Source organism: Camelus ferus, chromosome 36 (genome assembly GCF_009834535.1).
Source record: "Camelus ferus isolate YT-003-E chromosome 36, BCGSAC_Cfer_1.0, whole genome shotgun sequence".
Classification (NCBI taxonomy): domain Eukaryota; kingdom Metazoa; phylum Chordata; class Mammalia; order Artiodactyla; family Camelidae; genus Camelus; species Camelus ferus.
In genome coordinates, this window is record NC_045731.1 from 18,406,351 (window position 1) to 18,431,779 (window position 25,429).

The following is a 25,429-nucleotide window of genomic DNA, read 5'->3' on the forward strand; positions in this document are numbered from 1 at the left end:
ATGTAAGTGAAGGTATTAGGAATGGGATTGTTCCCATGCAGGACTTCAGAGGCCAAAACACACTCAGGGAAAAAAGAAATGACATATAAAGTCAAAAATGAAGTCTTTGAATGGTATCACTTATGGTGGAATCTAAAAAAAAGAAATGCCATAAATGAACTTATTTACAAAACAGAAACAGATTCACAGACATAGAAAACAAATTTATGGCTACCAAAGGGGAAAAGGGTTGGGGGTGATAAATTAGAAGTTTGGGATTAGCAGACACAAACTACTATATATATAACATAGATGAACAACAAAGTCCTTATGCTGTACACCAGAAATTGACACGATGTTGTAAACCAACTATAATTCAATAAAAATTTAGATAAAAGAGGACTATATTCATTAGCTTGTAATAACCTATAGTGAAAAAGAATACGAAAAATAATATGTGTATGTTTGTATATGTATGACTGAATCACTCCACACCAGAAACTAATACAATATTGTAAAATCACCAAACTTCAATTAAAATAAAATGAAAAAAATGCCATCTCTGTGAGAGAGATTCTGGAGAAAGCAGCTTTCTTATTGTGTGGTAGATCATCTCTCAGATATGCCCACTCACATATGCCTCCCAGTTAGAATACTGACATCTCATCGCTGCAGTTGAAGTAAGGAAATTGTGATATTGGATGGAGTGCTTGTGGGAGGAGATTCCAAAGTCTCACTTTCTAAAGAGTTACTCTGTGTGAGCCCTCATGGAGCAAACACTGCAGTAAGACATCACCATTTTGACAGAAAGCTTGCAATCCTCTCCAAGTCATTGTTGGCCCTTTTGTTTGCAGAATCTGACACCCGATCAACACCTTTGGATCACCATGGAAAATAGGAACAATGTGACTGAGTTCATCCTGCTGGGGCTCACACAGAACCCTGAGATGCAAAAAGTTCTATTTGTCCCCTTCTTATTCATCTACCTCAGTGATCATAGTGGGCAACCTGCTTATCATGGTGACCATCGTGGCCAGCCAGTCCCTGGGTTCCCCCATGTACCTTTTTCTGGCTTATTTATCATTTATAGATACTGTCTATTCTACTGCCATTGCTCCCAAAATGATCACTGACTTGCTTCATGATAAAAAGACTATTTCCTTCCAGGCTTGTATGACTCAAGTCTTTATAGATCATCTGTTTCCTGGTGTTGAAGTCATTCTTCTGGTGGTGATGGCCTATGACAGATACGTAGCCATCTGTAACCCTCTTCATTATTTGATCATCATGAATCAGGCGGATATGTGTTCTCATGCTGCTTCTGGCCTTGACTGGAGGCTTTCTGCACTCATTGGTTCAATTTCTCTTCATTCATCAGCTCCCTTTCTGTGGCCTCAATGTCATTGACAACTTTGTGTGTGACATGTACCCCTTATTGAAACTTGCTTGCACCAACACCCACCTCATTGGACTCTCCATGATAGCTAATGGAGGGGCAATCTGCACTGTTGTCTTCTTCACTCTCTTAGTTTCCTATGGGGTCATATTACACTCCCTTAAGGTACATGGTGTGGGAGGAAATCCCAAAGCTTTCTACACCTGTGCATCCCACATGACAGTGGTCATTTTATTCTTTGTTCCTTGTATCTTCCTGTATGCAAGGCCTAGTTCTACCCTTCCCATGGATAAATTCATGACTGTGGTTTTAACTTTCTTAACTCCCATGTTGAACCCCTTAATCTACACCCTGAGAAATGCAGAAATGAAGAATGCTATGAGGAAACTTTGGAATAAAAATGTAACCTTAGCAGGAAGAGGGCTGTATCCTTCATGAAGAACATATATTCATTCTATTACAGAATCGGCAAATGCTTTCATTATCAATGATTGCACTTAAAAAATCATTTCCTTTGGGTTATGTAGACTACTTATTCCTGAAACAGCTATAAAATTAATCTTTATCTAAATGGAATGTTTTATAGTCCTTAGAGACCAAATGAATTGCATAGGTTTAATTTCTTGTAATGTAATCTCTTGTAATATGTAATCATACTGTATTTTTTTTCTGGTTGTTGTTATACTGCCCATTTTTTCTAATAGACTTTATTCTTTTAGAGCAGTTTCAGGTTCACAACAGAATTGAGCAGAAAATACAGAGAGTTTGCATATAGCCCTCTCCACCCACACATACATTCTCCCCTACTCTCAACTTCCCTCATCAGTGTGGCATATTTAGTACAATCAATAATCATACTGTATTAAGATTCTTTAGTGACAAAAGTTTTTTGGTTTTACTTCAACTTCTTTTTCTGGAGCAAACACTGCCCTGGTACAGAACAATATGACCAAATAGAACTTGCCCCATTTTTGTCAAAGAGAATGAAATTTTTAAATTAAAAATTCTAATGGCTAAAAAATGTTAATCTAACAGTAAAAATAAATGTCCTGGTCAAATTAAGTAATTTAAAATTTCACAGCACATGATCATAGCTGAGGATAAATCCATAAGAAATCAACTTTGTTAAATTTATACTGTGATGGTAGCATATGGTTGATTTTGTACATTCTGATACACTTTGGACTAAAAAATTAAATTATTCAACCCAGTTCTTTGCATCTGGATCAACAGGCCTCCTCCAATAGTTGAAATACATACTTAAGTCATTCATATCACATATAGCTCCAGAGTCTGCCTACATTAAATTAAACTGTCTGGGTTCAGGGTTTCCTTTTTAAATGCAACACATGTTTAAAATTTAGGGTACAGATGATCTTGTTTTACACAATGTTTTTCTCATTCTCCATAAACTATACATTCTTGACTTCACTGATGAATCAAAGGCGTCTTTCTGCTTACAATTGCTCTATAGCACTTTTGGGGATCAAATGCTATATACAGACATAATTTTTTTAAGGCTCTGGTGTTACATGTTTCTGGATAGATTCAACCCACAACATAGATACTAAGGCATAAAATATGTCTTCATCCTTTTCTCAATTTGTAATTTGATTCATTTAGTGTACTTAGCAACATTAATGCCTCCACGTATTTGACAAATATTAAATAAATGCCAGACACATTATCGAATAAAGTTTCATTTATTCTTCAGTGAAGGAAATAAAAAGTACTCTAGAAATTTAATCTGAAGGACATCTAATACAGTGATTTAAATATTTCAAAAATATTAGAATTGAAGGAGCTGACACCTGACTACTGGAGTGAATGAGGTTGAGAATAAGGACTCCCCACCTACGCTATGATGCAGAGATGAGGAAGCTGGAATCATGATGAAAGATCTCTGCATGTACTTCTCAAAGTCCTTCCATGCTGTGCATTTAAAAAGATAATTCTCTTTAAATTTATAAAGTTTTTCCTTTTACATTCACGTTTCTAACTCACATGAGATATACATTTTCAACTATGGTGTGAATTGGAAATACACTTTCCTTGCTTATCATTTGGATAAATAAAACTTTCCAGTATATTTATTGAATAGTCATTCTGTTTACAGTACCTTACAATACCACTATATAAAAATTCTATATATCTGTTACTCTATCTCTTAACTTTCTATTTTGTACAGTTGGTATATCCATAAGCCTAATGTCTAATTTACCACAGTGTTTCAGATACTAGGGAGCTCCTTGTGCCTGCATGTCCTCCAACAGAAGCTTGGGGACCAATTGTCAGAAGATGTTGAAGAAGGATTTGAATATCTTTGTAAGAAGCTGAATTAGGTATCTTCAAAAGTTTATTCTTTTTATACAATAAAAAAGTAGCATATTTCTTCTCTTCTTATACACCATGAAAGAAAATATTTTATGTTATTAAAAAGCTTTGAACTTATCTGAAACCCAAATGTAAATTTCTCATCGCCATACTATTGATGTTGTCTTTACCTGTTAATACAGAGGATTAATTACTCCAGTTCATCAAGAAAATATTTCTCAGCTAAAAACTTACCTAAATTATAAGGCTTTGTTGTGAATTAATTTTGAATCTTTTCAAAAATGAAGTATGCTACCAAAATACACATGTGTATATGTCATAGATATACTCACAGTTTCCTTTTTTAACAGAAAGATTCAGCTTCCCACTTCATGAGTACCATGTTTTGTTGAAGAATTCAGTGGACTCCATGATGCAACAATATTTAGCAAACATATTAGGGTTGTGAAAACATGATGGAGAATAAGAAAACTAGCTTCAGAATCAGGAGATATGGGTTTTATGTCACAGTATGCCATCATCATATTCCATAACCTTTACATGATTTCTGCATTTCTATAAGTAGTTTACTTAGGTAAGTTGGAAGGTGCTCCCAAGTTCTGTGATTCTGCTCATGCCAATATTTTATTATCATAAATATCATTATATATGCTTCTACTTTAATTAGAAGTAAAATTGGAAGAGTTCTAAGACCATAGTCCACCTACCCAAACTTTTCTATTCCTGGTAAACAACTGCAGAGATATCCTTTTGGGATAAAATTTTCTCTGGGTTGGACTAAGGCAACGTGAGCCCTGCTCTTGAGTGCCTCTTTATTTTGAGAACATGCTCTTCTACCTAGTGAAATGCATGAAGCTGTTGTAAGAACACTTTGGTGGATATTTGGTTTTTGTGAAATTAGTCCCCAAACCTATTGAAGGTCAAACCATTCCTCACCTAATTATCAGCTGTGATAAGATCCATATATATTTTCTGATGCTTTCATTTGGATTTACCCTTCTTCAAGTTTGAAAATCTGTGTTGCTGTCTTTCTGGAGTTCTAAACCCCTCTGTCCTTGGATTTGTATTTTGGAAAAGACTTTCCTGGTGTGGCTCCAGGGACTCTTCTTTTGAAAATGATTTTCATGAACAACCTTCACTGATTTAGACCTAACTATGTTCTCTTTCCATTCCATGCTACTCTCTGGAGCTTGGGGAGCTAGGCTAGACAGGGTCTGGGTTTCTAAAGCAATCCCTCTACCCAGTACAGTAACTGTTTAAGTGAGGCTGGTGACCACTTAATGGGCCATTATGAGTAGATGTCAAGCTTTTATGAGGTTGGGAATGATGACTTTGTACATGCTAACTCTCCGATCTGATTCTGGGTTTCATTCCAGAGTTGAAAGACAAGTTCAAGACATTTTCATGATGACACTGAAGGAAAACCATATTCCTTATAACCCTCTAGATAGTTTCAAATCTTCATTCAAACCGTCTTTGGCATCTGCCATCACAGATATTATTATGGCCCTATAATATTAATGTGTCCAGTCAAAATAGGTCTGGTCATGTAGTTTCAGTTTTCTTAAGTGCTTTTCCTTCATAACACGTGCTGCTCATAATGACCACATTCTCTGTAGCCAATCCAAAGTTATGTTCAATTTGTTTTTCTTTTTATGAAAGCAAGCATATTTGAACATATGGTCATTATGGTAAATGGGGAAATTAATGAATTGAATTGAATTGATTAAAATAATTTCAAAGATCAATATTTATTTCTTTTGGTAAATAATTATAATATGCCTCACGTTGGTGGCAGCATAAACACGTCATACCACTTGTAAAACAATAACTTAAAGATAAGGATCCTGGCCCAGAATTTACGGGCCTAGCGTCTTATTTTGCCTTGGCAAATGGCATTCTGATTCTGTCTTCTATTTCCTTGTTATAAATTGTGAATATTGATGCTTACTTTTTTTCTACTCCATAGGGATATTATGAGATCAAATTTAAATAACTGAAATAAATCCATTTTACCACCTCTGAATATAATTGGAGAATGGAATTATTTTTATCATTGTCATGAGAATCTAATTCCAGAATTGGCACATGAAACAACTACTTTGAAGAAATGCTGTACATTTCATCTGCTGTGAAGTGCTAATATTATAATAGGGTTCATAATTATCACTTAATCTTAACATAATACTTAAAAATTATGGTTACCATGAATGGTAGGTCACTTAAAAATTAAATATTATAATAAAAATTTAAAAATCAGATAGTTATCCACCTAAGTGTTTAATTTATGTAATATTAAATATTTAGACTCCATATTTAAGATCATTTACTATCAAATAGCAAAGTATATAAGTAATTAACTTGTTTTTCTCTTGTCATAGTGTTTTGTTTTAATGTAGACTTAAGGGTGAAACTCAGAATTAAAGAGGAATACTATAAGAGTTCTCTGAAATCAGTTTCCTTTCTTGAGATAATTGTGTTGTTGGCAAGATCTGCTAATGATGGTGAAATACTCCTGAGGTCCTATTAGCCACAACTAAGAAACATCATAGAATTTGACTACAAATGGAATATGTGGTAGCACTTTTAAGGCTCAAGAGAAAGGTCTTATCCAGGTGCCACTTATATATCAGCAAACACACTTGTTAGAGATGAGCTAGTTGGCATTTTCTACTTCACAACTTTCTTGGTGAACTATCAGCTTCCTGGGGCCCTGGCCATGGAGCTATGTCAGACAACATCATAGGTGAGATTTTTTTTTTCCAGGAAATTGTATAGTCATAGAGCTGTAATGGATTTTACAAATCATATAACCCCCACAAATCTAAACTATAAATCTCTTTTCAAGCATTAAGAAAGTTAGAATTAACTATAATATTACCAACTTGGCAGTAAAAATATTTTGAGGTATTTTTTTCTCATTGATATGTATTTAACACCTGTGTTTAAAACTACACATTATTCAAAGAGATGCAGTATACTTTAATTATCCATTTCTCTAATATTGAACATTCCATGTAGTTTCTAAATTTTCCACAGCTCTCAATAATTTTGTTGAACATATTTTAAAAAATTATTTTTCCCTTTAAAAAATGTTTTCCTTTAGGGTTTATTCCTAGAAAGAGTATTGTGGAGTCATAGGAAAAAGATGAATTAATTTCTGATTTTTCATAGTTATGTCTAAGTCAGTTTTATTAATTATGTCTAATTCTTACTTTATGTAAACTCTTTTCTCATCTGCTGGGGGAGTCAACCTGAGAATAAGGGAATGCAATGAAGCTGCTGCCCTTTTTTCTACATGTGTGTACAATTTTCATCTTGGATAATTTGAAAATAAAGCTCTTTATCCACTTATCTTTTTTTTTAAGGAATAGTTTTTGGAGAATATATTTTATTATATTTATGTTTTCTCTTTTCTTTGGGAAATTTATGTCCTCACATTTCTATTCTATTAGTAATGCAGTGTCCTACAATCAGGAATGACAAATGATGGATGGTATGGGAAGACAGGAGAAGAAGGCTGGAGAATGTCTGCAGCAGAAACATAAAGTGGTGGGAAGGTCATTTAGATCATGAAGGGATGAGCTGCTGCTTTTTGATAATAAAATGTCAGGGAAGTGATTACTAAAGGCACTTCAGAGAGACACTTTTTGTAACTTTATGTGAACACACTTACATTGACATACACAGTCAGTATCCAATTAAGATTTGTTGAATGAATGAATTTGTAGTAAGTATTTATAGTAAGTACTAGAGTTTATGTGTGTTTGTCTCTCTCTATATATAGTACTTCATCTTATCCAGCAGACTATTTCCTTCTATTTTCCACATTAAATTTCTATTTTTAAAACTTTGGAAATAAGGATTTCCTTTGCTTGATAGATCCTATTGTATTGAACACCTGTGCAAGATGTTTTTTTCAATCCAGTTCTACAAAAGCTGTAAATTTACTGAATGTGACTATGTAAAATTGTATGTGGAACAGAATTTTGAAGAATTATAAAAATTAATTAACAAATACTATAATTACCTTGAAAGTAAAATGACCCAGTAATATACTCTTTCCTATAGGTAATAATTATTTGATACTTACCTTATAAAGTATGCCAGAAATTATTAACCTGGAATGCAGCTTCCTTTCACAAGTTTATTTATGTTTCTCATAAAGTAGAGAGCAATGATAAACAGAGCAGGAGGGTGAGAACACTTGAATTCCTGGTACGTTTATGGTCTGGGGAAGCAGGAATATTCTCACCCATGGAGAATGGTAATTCACCAAGCACTTCATCATCACCTAACAGGTTTCAGGCAGGGCAGACATTATGCCAGGCACTGTGGTAGGTGCAGTGGGGAAATACACCTGAATAGCTTATGTGTTCTGGTAGGTACCAGGGAGAGCATGTTGCCAACTATATACATACATTTCCCTAAATTGCCTGCTTATGGGAGATATGTATTCATTATGTCTTTCTTCCCACAGTTAGAGATGAGGGTTCAAGTGTGAATTCTCATGGAAGAGGGAATACCTCTTTCCTGTGTGCTGCACCTTTCAGCTTACAAGATCCATCTGAGAATAACAGTTTCTAACTTCACAGACACAGAGGAGGGCTCAGAATCATGGGACACAAACATGAGTTAGCAGAGTCACATGGAGCTGGAGCCAGAAGGAGAATCCAGATCTCACGAGGACAGCCCAGGGTTTTCTCAGTAAATGACTCATCAAAAGTTGCCCTATTGATGTTATACAGGTGACAGGTACTGGGTGTCTGAAGAGATGGAAACATCATGGAGGAAGTAAGAGAGAATTGAAACAAGCACTGAGGCAAAGAAATGTTCCACAGATACAGTGACTGCTCTGGTTTTGTACCAAGAAATTCAAACCATGATACTTTCATGATTAATGGGTATCACTCTTTATCTCTTTCTAGGTATTCAGGCCCCAAGAAGGTGTTACTTGCTGAATGGACCTCCTTATGCCTCCCAACAATGTGACTGAATTTGTTCTCTTGGGACTCACACAGAACCCACACTTGCAGAAAATACCCTTCGTTGTCTTTTTGCTCGTTTTCCTATTTACCGTGTTGGCCAGTCTGCTCATGGTCATCACCATCTCCCTCAGCCCTGCACTTTCAGCTCCCATGTACTTCTTTCTCACTTACTTACCTTCATAGATGCTCCCTACACATCTGTCACCACTCCCAAAATGTTCATTGACTTACTGTACCAGAGGAAAACCACCTCCTGGGGTGGCTGCCTGATTCAGCTCTTTGTAGAACATTTCCTGGGAGGATCAGAAATTATCCTCCTCATTATCATGGTTTATGACCCCTTTGTGGCCATCTGCAAGCCTCTGTACTACACGACCATCATGCAACAGGGACTCTGCCAGCTCCTGGTGGTGGTGGACTGGATTGGGGGAATCCTACATACCACTGTGCAGATTCTTCTCATGGTCAACTTGCCCTTCTGTGGTCCCAATGTCATTGACCACTTCATGTGCGATCTCTTTCCTCTGTTGAGGCTTGCCTGCAGTGACACCTACAGGCTTGGAGTGGTGGTGGCAGTGAACAGTTGGGGCACGTGCTTACTCATTTTTTCCATGTTACTCATCTCCTACATAGTCATCCTGAGCTCCTTGAAGTCCTATGGCTCTGAAGGACGGCTCAAGGCCCTCTCTACATGTGGCTCCCACTTTGCAGTAGTGGTGATTTTTTTTTTTGTGCCTTGTATATTCACCTACATGCGTCCTGTGACCACCTACTCTGTGGACAAATTGGTAACTGTGTTCTTTGCAATCCTCACTTCCATGTTAAATCCTATCATTTACACAGTGAGAAACACTGAGGTGAAAAATGCCATAAGGAGTTTGTTGAAGAGGAGAGTAACTTAGGCTGTTCATCATGCCAAGAAAGTGAGGATTTATATAATTATACATGATTATATCTACCATAAAACATGAAAGAAAATTAACAAATTTTGCAGATCATTGACAGAAAAACTAAAGCTCAGAAACTAACACTCATTGAGTATGTAAAACATGGCTAGTACCTCTGCTGATGCTTTTAATAATTTTTAATATATTTTATTAAGGCTTCAACATTCATGTACCTAGATTCAGGATATGCAATGGAGAGAACATCTATAAATCCTTGATTTGATGATTCTATAGTATGTGTTTCTGCAGAGTCTCACTGCTACTTTACTAAATTCTTTATAAATATGTTACTTGGATGAAACTGACTTTGCCATAGGCATAACAATCTATTTCAACAGTACAGGATTTCCTAACTTTCCAAAAGTTGGCATTACACCACTTTTTTTTTTTTTTAAACAAAAGACCTACATTTGGGCTTGTTTTCACTAATGGAAATAAATCTGAAGAGGACTTCTGCTTTTGTGAAAACAAAAGCTATTACTATACTAATGTTGGCTTTTTTCCATGATACAAACTTCAGGAAAGCAGATGACACCTGTAATGCTCCTCTATGCACGTGGGAAATACCAGGTCATTCTACATTATTACATAACTCTTCATAAGTCAAAGCTTCTCTGATTACAGCACACCAACTTGTATTACTTCAAACAGATGTCCCTTCCTCAAATTCACTGCTCATCTGGGGCTATTTCTTCCATAATTTTACCAAATAGTTATGCTTGAGCATTGTACACCTGTTCTTTTTGGTGACCATTTACTAGCTTATGTTTGTAAAAATTCATAATAAATAGAAGCTTTTCCCACAATGTCAAAGCTTGGAAGATGATATAACTAACATTTAATCTATTAAAATGATCAAGTTTGCAATTGATGGTAAGAATTAAACATTATAACAGAATCTAGACTAAATCTTATGTGGTTCATTTTGCCTTATGGCTATTAGATAGATGAGAGTAAACCAAAGGTAAGGAGACGAGAAGTGTTGAGTTTCTACTCTAAGACAAAAGGGAGGATTTGAAGAGGGAAATTAAGGCCAATGGTTGTGTCTTAAGGGCTATGGCAAGGGCTCATTGGAGAGGTGAGAAGATAAGTGAGGCGCAAATTATAAATTGTCAACAGGAAACTTTGAAAGTGTAAGAACTGAAGAAGGAAATGTAAGGCAGTCTGACCTTGGTGAATGAAGTTTTGCTGGTTTGTGAATAATTTTAAGGAACATTAAAATGTTCCTTTGTATTCATCATCAAGAATCTCATGAGGATCAACTGCCATCAGATTTTTTCTGATTATTAAAAAAACATATAAGGAAATATGTTTCTCCTAAGAATTAATGAGATAAATAAAATTTGGATTTGTTATATAAGGATAGTTTGGTTTAATTTGGACTTTTAATTCAGTGAAAACGTTAGGCAATAAATAAGGCAAGTGAGTTATTTTTGATGGTTGACTATAAGGCATACATTTTGATATGCTCTTAACATACATTGACTCTTTTAAAGTAGCAGCATCCATTATTACATAGATTTTTATTCCATGTTATATGAGAAGAAAATGAGACTTAATGAGGTTAAACAATATCAAGTCTCTGAAACTCTACTTCCTCTAGTTTACCCACTTCACAATATATTTTCCTATCATGATGTGAAAATCCCAAAACACAAATCTGATTACTGGCTGTGAGAAGATTGTCACTGGGGCATTCTTCTTTTATTTTTGGCAATGGGGTACTTTCTCTCTTCAGCTCTCCCTTGACCTCCATTTCCCAGGCTACTTGCTCTCTCTTGGTTCCTCTTGTGTCAGGGAAAAGCTGTATGGTTATCTCTTTTCTGAGGTTATATTACCCACCATGGGCATTATGAAAAGTCAAATGTCATGGGCTCAAGAAATGAAATTCAAGGAAAGTGACACTTAGGTGAAAGCTATTTGGAGGAAAAATAAACAACTCAATCACTAAGGACATTAATGCCCTGTTGATTCTGAGGACAGCACCTTGAAGAGCTAAGTAGGTACTAATTCCACAAGGCTTTCCCATTGTTATCCCATAGTGTTAATTTTATTCCTGGAAAAATGGCTCCATGGCCAATTCAGTTTAGGAAATTTTGACTTACTTAATGTACTGAAAAAATACTGTTCAGTGCCCAGAGTGAGCCATAGAGATATGGGAGCTGTGTATTCAACATTGAATAATACAAACAGGGTTGTGTTTGTGTGGAACTTACATTCCAGTGGGTAATAGATGGATAATAAACATGTAAACAAATAAATTATTAAATATAATTTTGTTAGTAATGGGTATGATGAAAAATATTTTATAAGAAGATGATCCAGGAGAGAATTGGATATAGATTTGTGTAATTGTTTGACACACAGCTAGAATTTTATTTAGGATCAAGTATAAATAACTACATTATTCCCCCTTCATTTAAAAAAATAAGTAGGTTACTCTAACACATGTATTTGAAATGGGGACAATATGGCCCCCAATAAGGTAAAAATGGTTTCTTGAGGAGTGAAAATATCTTACTATTTTTTTCTAAATAAATCACACACACACACACACACACACACACACACAACACGTAAAAAGTAGTGTAATTATGGTATTATTATTTTAAAGGGGGAGGTGATCAAGGGAACAGAATGCCTAAGAAAGTGCCTTTGGAGGACAATAGTATAAAATGTTTAAGGCATACTCCCCAACTACTGTATAAATGGTTAGCTAAGAGCATGGAGTAACTTTAGAATGTTAGTAAAGGTCATCCAAACACAGATGTTAGCCCATCAACTGTGAGGGCCATATTCAGTAAAACTGAGAGGTCTTCCTTCTCAGGAGACTTCCCAGGATGTATAGGCGATGATGCCAATGAATCAGCTGTAATCTGTGAAGTGTGTTGTAAATGTGGTTTTTGTCTCTTCTCTTGTTGATGTGATGTATTACATTGATTGATTTGCATATGTTGAACCACCCTTGTGTCCCTGGGATGAACCCCACTTGGTCATGATGTATAAGCTTTTTTATGTGTTGTTGGATTCTATTTGCTAATATTTTGGTGAAGATTTTGGCATCTAGGTTCATCAGTGATATTGGCCTATAATTCTCTTTTTTTGGTAGTGTCTTTGACTGGTTTTGGTATCAGGGTAATGGTGGCTTCATAGAATGAGTTTGGGAGTATTCCCTCCTTTTCAATCATCTGGAAGAGTTTGAGAAGGACTGGTATGAGTTCTTTGTATGTTTGGTAGAATTCCCCAGTGAAGCTGTCCAGCCCTGGACTTTTATTTGTAGGAAGGTTTTTAATTGCTATTTCTATTTCATTTCTAGTGATCAGTTTGTTCAAGTGGCCAGTTTCTTCTTGATTCAGTCTTGGTGGACAGTATGTTTCCAGAAACTTGTCCATCTCCTCTAGATTGTCTAGTTTGGTTCCATATAGTTTTTCATAATATTCTTGTATGCTATTATGTATTTCTATTTTATTTGTTGTAATTTATGAATTATCCTTTCTTATTTTGCTAATTTGTGCTCTCTCTTTTTTCTTCTTTATGAGTTTTGCCAAAGGTTTGTCGATTTTATTTACTTTTTCAAAAAACTAGATTTTGGTTTGATTGATTTTTTCTATGGTCTTTTTAATCTCTATTGTATTTATTTCCTCCCTGATCTTTATAATTTCCTTCCTTCTGCTGCCTTTTGGGGATTTTTGCTCTTCTTTTTCTAGTTCATTCAGCTGATGGGTTAAATTATTTATTTGAGATTGTTCTTCTTTTTTGAGGAAGGCCTGTATCGCTATAAACTTCCCTCTTAGCACTGCCTTTGCTGTGTCCCATAGATTTTGTGTGGTTGTACTTTCATTGTCATTTGTCTCAAGGTATTTTTTAATTTCAGCTTTGATTTCTTCATTGACCCATTTGTTTTTTAATAGCATATTGTTTAATCTCCATGCTTTCCTTTTTTTCTCCTTTGTTTCTCTGTTGTTGATTTGTAGTTTCATGGCTTTGTGGTCAGTAAAGATGCTTGAGATAATTTCTATCTTCTTAAAATTGCTGAGGTTTCTTTTGTGCCCAAGTACTTGATCAATCCTGGAAAATGTTCCATGTGCACTTGAAAAGAATGTATAATGCTCTGAAAATGTCCACGAAATCTAATTTTTCTATTATTTAATTTCTCTGTTGTCTTATTTATTTTCTGTCTGGAAGATCTGTCTAGTGATGTTAATGCTGTGTTAATATCTCCAACAATGATTGTATTCCCATCAATATCCCCCTTTATCTCTGTTAGTAATTGTTCTATGTACTTAGGTGCTCCTATATTGGGTGCGTATATATTAACGTGTGTTATATCCTCATCTTGTGTCACTCCTTAAATCATTATAAAATGTCCTTCTTTATCTTTCTTTATGGCCTTTGTTTTAAAGTCTATTTTGTCTGAAATCAGTACTGCAACACCTGCTTTCTTGGCTTGTCCATTTGCATGGAATATCCTTTTCCATCCTTTCACTCTCAATCTATATGTGTACTTCTCCCTAGGTGGGTCTCTTGTATGCAGCATATTGAAAGTTCTTGCTTTACTATCCAGTCTGCCACTCTATGTCTTTTGACTGGAGCATTTAGTCCATTAACACTTACAGTAATTAATGATAGATGTGTGTTTATTGCCATTTTGAACTTATCTTTGCAGTTGAATTGGTATTTACTCTTTGTTCTTTTCTTCTTCCCTTTGTGGTTTGGTAATTTTCCTTTGTATTATCATGGATTTTATTTAATTTTTGTGACTCCCTTGTAAGTTTCTGGCTTGTGGTTACCCTTTTTCATAAATCTATTAGCCCCTTACTATAGCTGTTTTTATTAAGCTGACAGTAACATGATCTCAAACCCATCCTACCAAGAAAAAAAAAATTTAAAAAGAAAGAAAAAATATTCTATATTTCCCTGCCTCCCTCTCCCACACTTAATGTCTTCTTTTATGTCTTCTTTTATAATTTTGTGTTTATTTTATTTGTAATTCATGAGTTATGTCCTTTCCAGTTGTGAGTTTCTCATTTCTGTAGCATCCTGCTGCTTTTCTATTTAGAGTAGACTTGTCAATATTTCTTTTAGCATGGGTTTAGTCTTGCTAACCTCCTGCACCTTTTTCTTGTCTGTGAAATTATTTATGTCTCCTTCTATCCTAAAGGATAGCCTTGCTGGATAAAGTATCCTAGGCTGCATCTTTTTTTCATTCAGGACTATGAATATGTCTTGCCACTCCCTTCTGGCCTGTAGTGTTTGTGTATCAAAATCAGCTGAGAGCCTTGTGGGGGTTCCTTTGTAACTTACTCTTTGCTTTTCTCTTGATGCCTTTAGGATCATTTCTTTATCCTTGACTCTGGTCATCTTGATTATGATATGTCTTGGTGTGGGTCTATTTGGGTTCTTCCTGTTTGGGACCTTCTGAGCTTCCTGTACTTGGATATCTGATTGCTTCCTTAAGTTTGGGAAGTTTTCCATCATGATTTTTTCAAAAACCTTCTCAATCCCCTTTGATCTTTCTTCCCCTTCTGGGACCCATATTATGTGAAGATTAGCACACTTTATATTATCCCATAGGTCCTTTATTCTATTTTCATTTGTTTTTATTTGTTTATCTGATTGGGTGCTTTCTATTGTCCTGTCTTCTAGGTCACTAATTCATTACTCTGCATTATCTAGTCGGCTTTGCACAGCTTTTAGATCATTCCTCATCTCAGTCAATAGGTTTGCCCATTCTATTTGGCTCTTCTTTATAGCTTCAATTTAATTTTTGATATATTTTATATCTCTAAACACTATCTCTTTTAGTTCCTTCAATACTTTGATCACTCCTTTTTTGAAATCTTGATCTAGTAGTCTATCGATGTCTATTTCATTGGTCTTTCTTTCAGGGGATTTCTCTTGGTCTTTTAATTGGGAATGGTTTCTGTGCTTCTTCATCTTGCTCATATGTCTCTGGTACTGTGGCGTATGGAATATCATTTATCTATTGTGGTCCTTAAAGGAGTTTATTTATTTATCTATCTAATGCCTATGTAGGAATAAAACTTAAAAAGTAAAAAGAAAAAAAGGAGAGAGAGAGAAAGAGAATTTTAAAAGAAGAGAGAAAAAAAGGTTTTAACACAGTGTATAATCAATTATAGAAGCACAGTTTGAATCGGACTAGCTTTTTAGTTGAGACGTCTTTTTTTATCCCCTAAAATCCCTTAAAAAAAGGAAAGAAGATCCAAGAACGATATTTGAAACCTATTTATAATCTATAACAGGAGATCAAAACCAAAAGAAATGAAAATGAAATCAGGTGGATTTTGTTTTTAAGAAACTAATAATAATATAACTACTTTAACAGAAAAATTTAAAAGGAATTAAAACTAGAAGCACATACAAATGTTTAGAAAGTAGAAATTAAAAAGGTAATAGAAAATAGAACAGATTAAAAAAAAGATAACATAAAGAGACATTTTAAGAGAAGGGAGGAAAAAAAAGCCTGAAAATAGTGTATAGTCAATTATAATAGAGCAATTTGAATTAGACTAGCATTCAAATTGAGATCTTTTTAAAAGCCCTCAAAAAAACTAAAAGGAAAAAAAGATCCAAAAATGACACCTGAACCCCATTTACAATCAACAACAGGAGATCAAACCCAAAAGAAGTGAAAATGCAACCAAGTGGATACTCTTTAAAAAACAATAATATAACTACTTTAAGAGGAAAACCCAAAAGGAATCAAAACTAGAAGCACACACAAGTGTCTAGAAAGAAAAATTCAAAAAGAAATCAAAACTAGAAGCATACACAACCTTCCAGAAATTAGAAATCAAAAAGGTACTAAAAAATAGAACAGACAAAAAAAATATATACATATATATGATAGAGAATTCTGAAAAAGGGGAGGAAAAAAAGGCCTGAAAACAGCGTACAGTGAACCACTGAAGAGTAAATTGAAGCAGAACAGCCATCAGGTTGAGACGTCTCCCAAAAAGCTCCAAAAGAGGACAAAAACACATTTGAAACCTGTGTACAATCAACAACAGGCCATCAGAAACCAATAGAGAGAAAAATAACACGAGGTGGATCTTTCAAAATAACAACCATCCTATTTTAAAAGCAAAATTCAAAAGAGACCAAAACTGGGAAGATGCAACTGTTTAAAAAGGAAAAATCAAAAAGGTAACAGAGAATACAACAGGCAAAAACAGATCAAAATAACTAAAAAGGGGAGGGGGTGTTCTCCTGGAGACTGTGTGCTCTTAATGAGAAGTCTTTCTGTCTTCGCCCTGTTTCGAGAGCTCAGCTTGTTGTTTCCCGAGGCCCTCTGTTGTCGCCCTCGTCTGTGCTGCTCCCAGTGCCTGCCGGCAAGCAGATCACACCCACTCCCAGCACAGAGTTCCTGCGGGAAAGGCGGGGGCCACCCACTGCCTCCCGGCGCTGGTCGCCCTGCATGCTCCACGCCCTCTGCTCCCGGTCAGCGCTCCACAGGCGGGCCCTGGAAAGACTGCGGAACAGCCCGGCCCCTGCTCCGTGTCCAAACTCAGCTCCTTGTTTGTTCTGGCAGTGAGAACTTTGAGAGGCACCAGGGTGGAAGGATCCTATCCGATTCGGGCAGATTTTTGGTGTCTTTGTCTTTTGAAGAGGGTGATGTTCTGTCAGAGTTCCGCAGGTGCTCTGGCTGGCTGAGTGGGTCTGTAGATGTGAGTCTTGGTTTTTCTGTGGGAGAGGGTGAGCTACGTGCATCCTTCTACTCCACCATCTTGGCCTCCGATCCATATCTTTAAACTTGGGTTCCAAGCACCTTTTATTTGCCAGGATGGGTAATTAATTCAAAGCATTTCAAACTTTAACTTCAATTTTTTCTTCTTCTATAACTAGATATAAGGGAATAAGTAATTTATTCTTATTCTGCTTATTTTGAGAAATTCAAGCTGTTTTGTTTTTACCATCTGCACTTTGTTTATTGGGAACAATCTTCATCTTTACTGCTTCATATTACAAATTATATTTTAAATTTTGAAATCTATGTGAAATACCAAAAATTATGATTTTGGACAGTTTCTGTCCAGTGTTATTCCTTTGAGCTTTTTCACTTATGTTCTTATAAATTAAAACTATTTTTTTTCTTTAAACTAAGTTATTGGATCTTGGTGGACAAAAGGCTGAAATGAGATGCTCTTTACTCAATCAAACCTGCAAATACCTCTGCAGGCTTAGACATAAAACCCAGCATGGAAATAATACTTGTCTCACAATGAGGTCAGAAATGATAACTGAAACCATGGAATCCTTAAGATAAGCTATGTGTGTAAGCAGGGGAAGTGGCTGAAAGCCTATTAGAAGGCTTTGTGTTGGAGGACGGTGATTGACGTTCAGAAGGCTTAGCAGAGGTCAAGTTGGCAATTTCAGGTGTTTCCCCAAGTTTACTTCATTCAATTAAGCTGGAACAATCTGCTCCTGTGAAAGACTTAGTGGCTTTCCTTACACTGGGGGGCCCAGGCAAAGGGGATGCTTCGTTTCCTCTGTACCAGAAGCGGTGTCTGGGATAATTTTAAAAAAGGCATTGAGTCGATTTTCATGAAGTCTCTGTGGGAAACTTATGCACAACATAATGGCTGAGTGTGCTTACTAAATACATTTAAAAGAGACAGAGGTGCAGGTATTTATCTACATGTATAAGCCAACCTTTGCAACCAAAATTCTTTTCAAACTTAGGTTGTTTCTGAATGGGATGACCATTTGTGTGTCTGCCACATGAATTGAGCTGGTTTTCTTCCTGTTTAGTCTAAACTACTGTTGATTGCTTTGACCCCTGCCCAGCTGAGGGACAAAATGCCCTGGGTTGAGGGCTTTCTTAAGAGTGCCTGTGTTCTCAGCTCAAGGCTGCTTGAGCTAGGTAGGACTTCAGGGTAGAAAAGCGCCCTAAATTGCTTCCTTAAAAGTAAGTTTCATATCCTTCACTGATTTTGTCTTTTTTCTTTGTGTGTCACTTTTTTTTTCCTTTCTGAAATGTAAAAAATGTCTTCTCTTTTAGCTAAAGTAATTATTTTACAAACATGAATGAACTTTGTGGGGGAATAGAAATGGGACATACCCTGACTGCAGCAAATGATCAGATTACAGAGATAAATTGATATATGAGAGGTTCCAGAATACTGGGTAGTTACAGCACATACCTTCAGGAAATTCACACACATGCACACACACTACCTATTTATGTTCCTGCATATGTGTGTGTATATGACTATATAGATTTTAATTGTAAGAAAGATTTGGGAGATAAAACCTATTTTTAAGTTGAATATCACTAATGCCATTATCAATGTGTTTACCATTTAAGATACATTTCTGAAAGTCATAATCCTAATAACTTTTCACTAGTCAGATACTGGGCAAAATAAATATGGACAAAAATGATTTCATCCAGTAGTTCCTAACCATGGCTAATTGTTGGATTCACTCGGGCACACTCAGCCCTCCTAAATCACAATCTTCAAAACTGAGATCCAACAATCTACAGTTTAACAAGCTCCCCAGATGATTCTCTTAGTCAAGTTTGTGGAGCCTAAAAAGCATCAGTTTAGGATAGTGTCACTGTGTTCTAATCAGTTCGATGTTGAAGCAATTTTGCAGTTTACCAAAGAACCATTATGCCTGGTTTTGGTGATGCATGTGAACACTGTAGTCCAAAACTGCCTCGTTGGAGCTTCCCAATATAGTCCCCTGACTTAGGCACTGAGAGTTCCATTTTACAGGTGAGGGAACTGATATTGTTAAAATAATTGATTATAAAGTTAATAATTAGGAAAACCAGGATTCAGTCCCAAGCTTTCTGGCTACATGTCTAGGGCTCCCAGCACATTGACTCCTGGAAGCCTTGAGGCAGAACTCTTTAGAAGACTTTTCCAGTAAGATCTCTAGTTTAGATCTAGCATTTTGTCATCCCAAATAACTTTTGACAGTGTTATATCAGTTTAGAATACATTTATTGATTTGCTATACTGTCTAACTTTGTGTTGGATGATGGGTTAGGCCTCAGAGGGAAGAGTTTTACCCTCAAAGAGTCTTGTTGGGGAGGTAAGATTTACTTGGGACAAGAGTAGGAAGCAGCAACTTAGAGTGACTAAGTGTACATTGTGGACTTCCAGTGCAGTAGCAGTGCAGAGAAAATGATTTTGGGCTAAAATTCTGGGGAGGACTCCAGGAGAAGCAGATTTCAATTGGGTCTTGAAGACTGGGATTTAGAAGGTTCAGGGGAAGACATTACAAGGATGGGAACAGCAGGAACAAAGGAGTGAGTGCATGGGTGTGTTTGTGTATTTACTCAAAATCACTGCGTAACAGAGGACTGCTTTACCTGAGGAGCAGGGAGAGCGCATGGAACAGCATGCAGAAGATTGGGGCCTTGGCCCATCCTTCAGGGTGGCCAGACTCCACAGGGACACTGAGACTGTCGAGTTAAAATGTGCCTTTTGGAGTCATCGCTCTCTGCTTATAAGTGTTATTTATTTTTCTCCCATGTATGCACTCTTGGCCCCCAGAAAACACTTTAACCTAATGCTCCAAAAGCCTCTGTCACTGTCCAGAATCAAATTAAGCACAGCGAATGTGACCATCTCTCTGAGACACGCATAGGATTTGGGAGATTGAAAGACACAAAAGCCTCAGCATAATAGACAGAGAATCAGCAGGTTCCTGGGATAGGACTAATTTTTCTGTGGCCCTTTAGTAACAGGTGGTATTTATCTAAGCTGACTGCCCTGGGCAGCTGGTTGATGGGTTCTTCCACCTGGACATCTTCTCCCCATTTAGTCCAACCACACCTGTTTCAGGCAGCAAACAAGAGCCTTTCTCATCTTTAGTATCTCCACGCAGGGGGCTGGGGTATAGATGAACCATTCAGCTTCCAGCTGTAGTGTTTCATGATGTCCGAGGAACCCATCTGGCCTCCTACCAGAAAAAGGATAGCTTTTAGGGTTAGAGGTGGGAATTTTTTTTTTCCAGGGAGTGGATTTGTCCTGTTGGGTTGATTTCCTTTGAAAAAGAAATTTCATCATCGATAGGCTATCATGTGATCAGATTTATCTCCCATTAAAACATCCTTTCCTTGAAGCATGCACTGACATGACTGTGGCTGTCCCTTCAAGCTTTTATTGTACTGCATTAAGGAATTGTAGAATAATCTCATGAAAGATTAATCACTTCCTGTAAGCATCTTGTACCTGCTGACAGGCAATTACTGAAATATGTCTGAAAGAAAACAACAAAGCACGTTAAAATGTATCGGCCAAGTATTTTTTGGCAGTGTGACTACAAAACTTGCTTGGGTGCCAGCTGTTTTGGAGCCAAAAAGGACTTCTGTGTTGAGTTAATGGATCATAGTTTGTTTTGTACATGAGTAGCAATGCTTTTCTTTGTAACGATAGCCAAGACTTTGACACTGCACAGGTATTTCTCTTGAGGCTGTACAAGTGTGTGTTTTCTTATGTATTTCCCTGTCTAAACTGAATGGTAAATCAACCATTTGGACTAGAATCAGTCCTGGCAACTTAGAGAACCCTATATCCCCAGTGCTGAGCCTGCCAGATAGTAGGTACTCAGTAAATGTTTGATGACAGACAATCTCTATTTTATAGCTGTCAAGTGGTTTACAACAAAAGAGTATGATTTTAGAGGATGCCATAGCCTCAGTCCTGAAAAATCTCCCTAACCGGTATAGAACTGGGTTCACCACCACCTTAACTCAAAACTTTCTGTTTACCAGCGTCTGTGCTAGAGGCTGGAGATAGAAAAAAAAGACAAGGTACCTTACATTTAAGAAGCTGAGATTTCCTGGTGAGGGAAATAGTTAATACAACATCCACAACAAAAACAGTTTATGTTTATTGAGCACTTGTGTACTTGTAGACTTTTAAGCCCTTTGTATATATGAATTCATTTAATCCAGAATGTCTTACTAACATTATTCTAGTTTTTAAGATATGTAAACCTGAGGCATCAGAGAGTTGTACTTTTCTGTAATTTACTCAAAGCTAGTAAGTGATGGAACTGGGATATGAATAAAAATACAAAGCCAAACATTGAATCTGTGCAGAGCTCTGATGGAGTAAGCAAAAAGTGCAGAGAGGAGGCCCCCTCACCGCAGTACAGTGGGGTCAGGGGAGAGCTTCAGGAGCAGTCGATGACCAAGCCTTTTCCTCCTTATCTCTACTTTCTGGCCCTGGGACCTGGGACATCTGTTTCTCCCCAGATCTGGTCCCAGTTCTTTCCATGTCCTTTGCCCCCGGCAGGGAGCACTGTACTCTATGCTGTGACATCTCTCTACTAATGTCTTACAAGTTATTCAACTTCCAGCAGCTCTAATTTTGTCGTGATATATGTGGCTCTGGAGTCAGACACACTTAGAATTGAATTTTGTCTCTTCCATTTACAAGTTGTGCCATGTTGGTCAAGTTACTTAACTTCATAGAATTACTTATACTCATCTCTGTGGTCTATTTATTTATTTTTTTTCTGTGGTCTATTTAAAGAATTAATTGAGATAATATGTGTAAAACATCCATCATATAGGCGGTGCTCAATAAATGCTAGTTTTATTTCTCTTGTATGCCCATTTTTTGCCCATGTTTCTCCCCACACATAGCATTTCTCCCCACAAATTGTAGATGATTAATACATGTTTGTTAATTTCACTTTATGGGAGAAGAGAAGTAACTTATGCCAGTGTTATATTATTAGATCGTCATATACACATCTTCCTAGGATATTTTTCTTTCCCCCTTCCTTCCTCTATCTGCATCTACCTTCCCAGCTTAGTTTAAATCCTACTTGTCTTTCAGGTCTTGGCTTAGATAGAATCCTTTCCAAACACTTTTCCTGTCTGAGTTATGCTCCCTTTCTCCCTGCTTCTGTAGCTCCCTGGGTAATAGGGACTAAAAGGGCCAGAGAAACTTTATTATTTTTTTAATTGAAGTGAAATCCATACAACATAAAATTAACCATTTTAAAGTGCATAATTCAATGGCATTTAGTACCTTTACAATGTTGTGCAACCACCACCTCTATCTAGGTCTAAAACATTTTTATCAGCTCAAAATAAAACTTTGTAGCCACTAAACATTCATTCCCTATTCCCCCTTCCATTAGCCTTTGGTCACCACCGATCTGCTTTTTGCCTCTGTAGATTTACCTGTTCTGGATATTTCCTACAAGTAGGATCATACAGCATGTGACCTTTTGTGTCTGGCTTCTTTGACTTAGACTAATACTTTGATGTTATAGCATTCCTTTCTATGGCTGAGTAATATTCCATCATAGGTACATAATATATCTTGTTTATTCATTAATCCATTGGTGGACATTTGGGTTACTGTGAATAGTGCTATCATGAACATTTTTGTGCAAGTATTTGTGTGCTTGTTTTCAGTTTGGGGATTATATACCTAGGAGTGGGATCATTGAGTCGTATGGTGATTCTATGTTTAACTTTTTGAGCAACCGCCAGCTTTATTATTTTCCAATTTCAAAATGGTGCCCAAATCAAACCTAATGGACAACCCAGAAAGCCCAATGCTGGCAGATCTTGAAGGCTTTGGTTCAGGGAAAAGACGTACCAAAAGTGGTAGATATAAATCTATTTTGTAAAAATAATTTTGCTTGTGAGAAAGAAAAACAATATAGACCAATCTGACTCTGAGACATTCTAATGGGGGAGAGAGGAAAAACCAATCCTAACCCAGCTCCCTAGAGTCCTCCCAAGGCCCCTGGGTTAACTCTTAGCAGCTGGGCTGTTTAAGATTTCACTGTTTATCTGGACTCTTTGGGTTTCACTTTAAAGAGCATCAATCCAAGCCTGGTAACTGTAGCACAAAGATCTGTCTACAGAGTGTAGAAAACTCAGATTCTGACTTAGCAGATAATGGGTGTGGCAGAGATCATGCTGGGCACTGAAGCAGGTGCAGTTTGGGGAGGATTTAGATCAAGTTTGTTTTTTGTTAGTTCCTTCAGTAGAGGAAATAATAACTTAAATGAAATTGTGATATTTAGATATAAAAAATTATTACCTGTGCTAGGAAATGCATGATTATGCCACATGCTGTGCTGCAGATGGGTAGAGGCATAGGAAGAAGCAAACACCTCATGTGAGGATTATCAGAGAAAATTCCAGTAGAAAAAGGGAACTTACACTGTTTTGCAAGATATGTAGGATTTATATCTAGAGAGGAGCAGATGAAGGTCATCTCCAGGGAAGAAATGGACTGAGGCTACTGAGTTTGGCTGTGATTTGGTCCTAAACAGGTTTATTGTTTCAACAAAACTGAAAACAAAACACATAGCAGATCACAATTACTCCAGATCAAGTGAACAGCACATCTGAAAAGGGGAATGCATTTCCTTAAGAAAAAAAAGAACTGAAATCTGGGTTGGAAATTGTGTCCACTTCAATCTGATGAAGGGGGTTTACTGCTTAGGAACCCCAAGCAAGGGAACTGAATTTCTTGAAAATTGTCTCTGATTTTAAAACGAGATGTGGAAGTGGTCTTAAAATTACTACTTTCTTATATAAGTCTTGGGAGTAATTACAAGTGCTATCCCTGCTGAAAGTTAGTGTTCTCTGTCTCTCTGGACCAGAGGTATGAAACTCCCTCTGATAAGTTGTCTGTCTAATTACAAAACCAGTAGACTCTTTAATTCTATAATTTGGCTACTTTCAGCTCATGATTATTAGGTATTCACTTTGTTTCTCTTGGAGGGGCAAGCTGGAGAACTAAAACTGTGTCAGTTGTGGACTGGAAGTAATAATCTATGTATCTGCTGAGAAAGCAGTCTCTAATTTCCATCTAGATAAGGAACTGGACATCTGGTGCTCTTAAATCATGATTTCTGTCATTGAAAAAGGGTTTTATTTTTTCACTTGGGTAATGTGCTTATCAAAGAGTTATATTTTCATTTATGACTTTGCCTAGTCTCTGTGTAAGGTAAGAAAGTGTCTTAGGCAAGCTCCTGCTGTAACAGTGGAATCAGTCTAGTTCTAGGGGAATAGAGACACAAGATGATTCCTTGTAGCCTAGAAACACATCACCTTATGTCTAGTTAAAAAGTGATCATAGTTGATAACTGTATTTGACTTTTGTGGTTCCCCGGGAACATTTCTATGATCTGCCTGGATAAAATCTGGATTCACATTAGAGTACCTTTACAGCATTATGTTTTACAGGAGCCTTGACATTAATCACTTACTTACCTTCCCTGGTAACCTAAAAACAGCCCAGAGGCAAAGGAGGGAGCAACAGTCCAAGTGGCAGGGTGGGTTGGAAAAATCCTTTAAGGAGGAGTGACTGCCTGTTGCTATGACAGCTGCATTCTGTGACATTACAGGCCTTTCCCACTGCAGCTTCATTTAGGGATGCATTCAGAGTGCCAGCTTTGGACATACGCAGTCTGAGGTTTAAACCAAGGCTCAGTCTTTTTAAACTCCAGTTTTCAGATCTGCAAAATGGGGATAAAAGTGTTACTGACTTCTCAGAGTTTTCATGTGGATTAAATGAAATAATGTATATAGTGCATGGAGCAAAGTGCCTGGCACATAATAAGCTCTCAGTCCACGGTGGCTGTTGTTGGAGTTCTAGGATCACATTCTGTGTCCAGCTCATAGGTCTTAGCAACTTTTTCTTTTACATTCCCATTTTAAATGGGAAGTTTCATTTTGCCAATATGTTCCACAGTTTTTTGTAAACATGTGCCTTATTTCAAAGTTTGGAGAGATTTATGTTTCAAAAAGATGGCTTATATAGATC

The 25,429-nt window shown here is 36.7% G+C and overlaps 1 protein-coding gene and 1 pseudogene across 1 annotated transcript; both read left to right on the forward strand.

Annotated features, from left to right (window-relative positions):
* Window positions 1–593: 593 nt before the first annotated feature.
* LOC102506179 lies at window positions 594–1,813 on the forward strand (annotated as a pseudogene).
* A 6,822-nt stretch (window positions 1,814–8,635) lies between these two features.
* On the forward strand, window positions 8,636–9,626 carry LOC102518897 (olfactory receptor 140-like). The gene is given in 2 exon segments (XM_014566923.2): window positions 8,636–8,869; window positions 8,872–9,626. Coding segments are annotated over 2 exon segments (927 nt in total). The 5' UTR covers window positions 8,636–8,670; the 3' UTR covers window positions 9,600–9,626.
* Window positions 9,627–25,429: the final 15,803 nt, after the last annotated feature.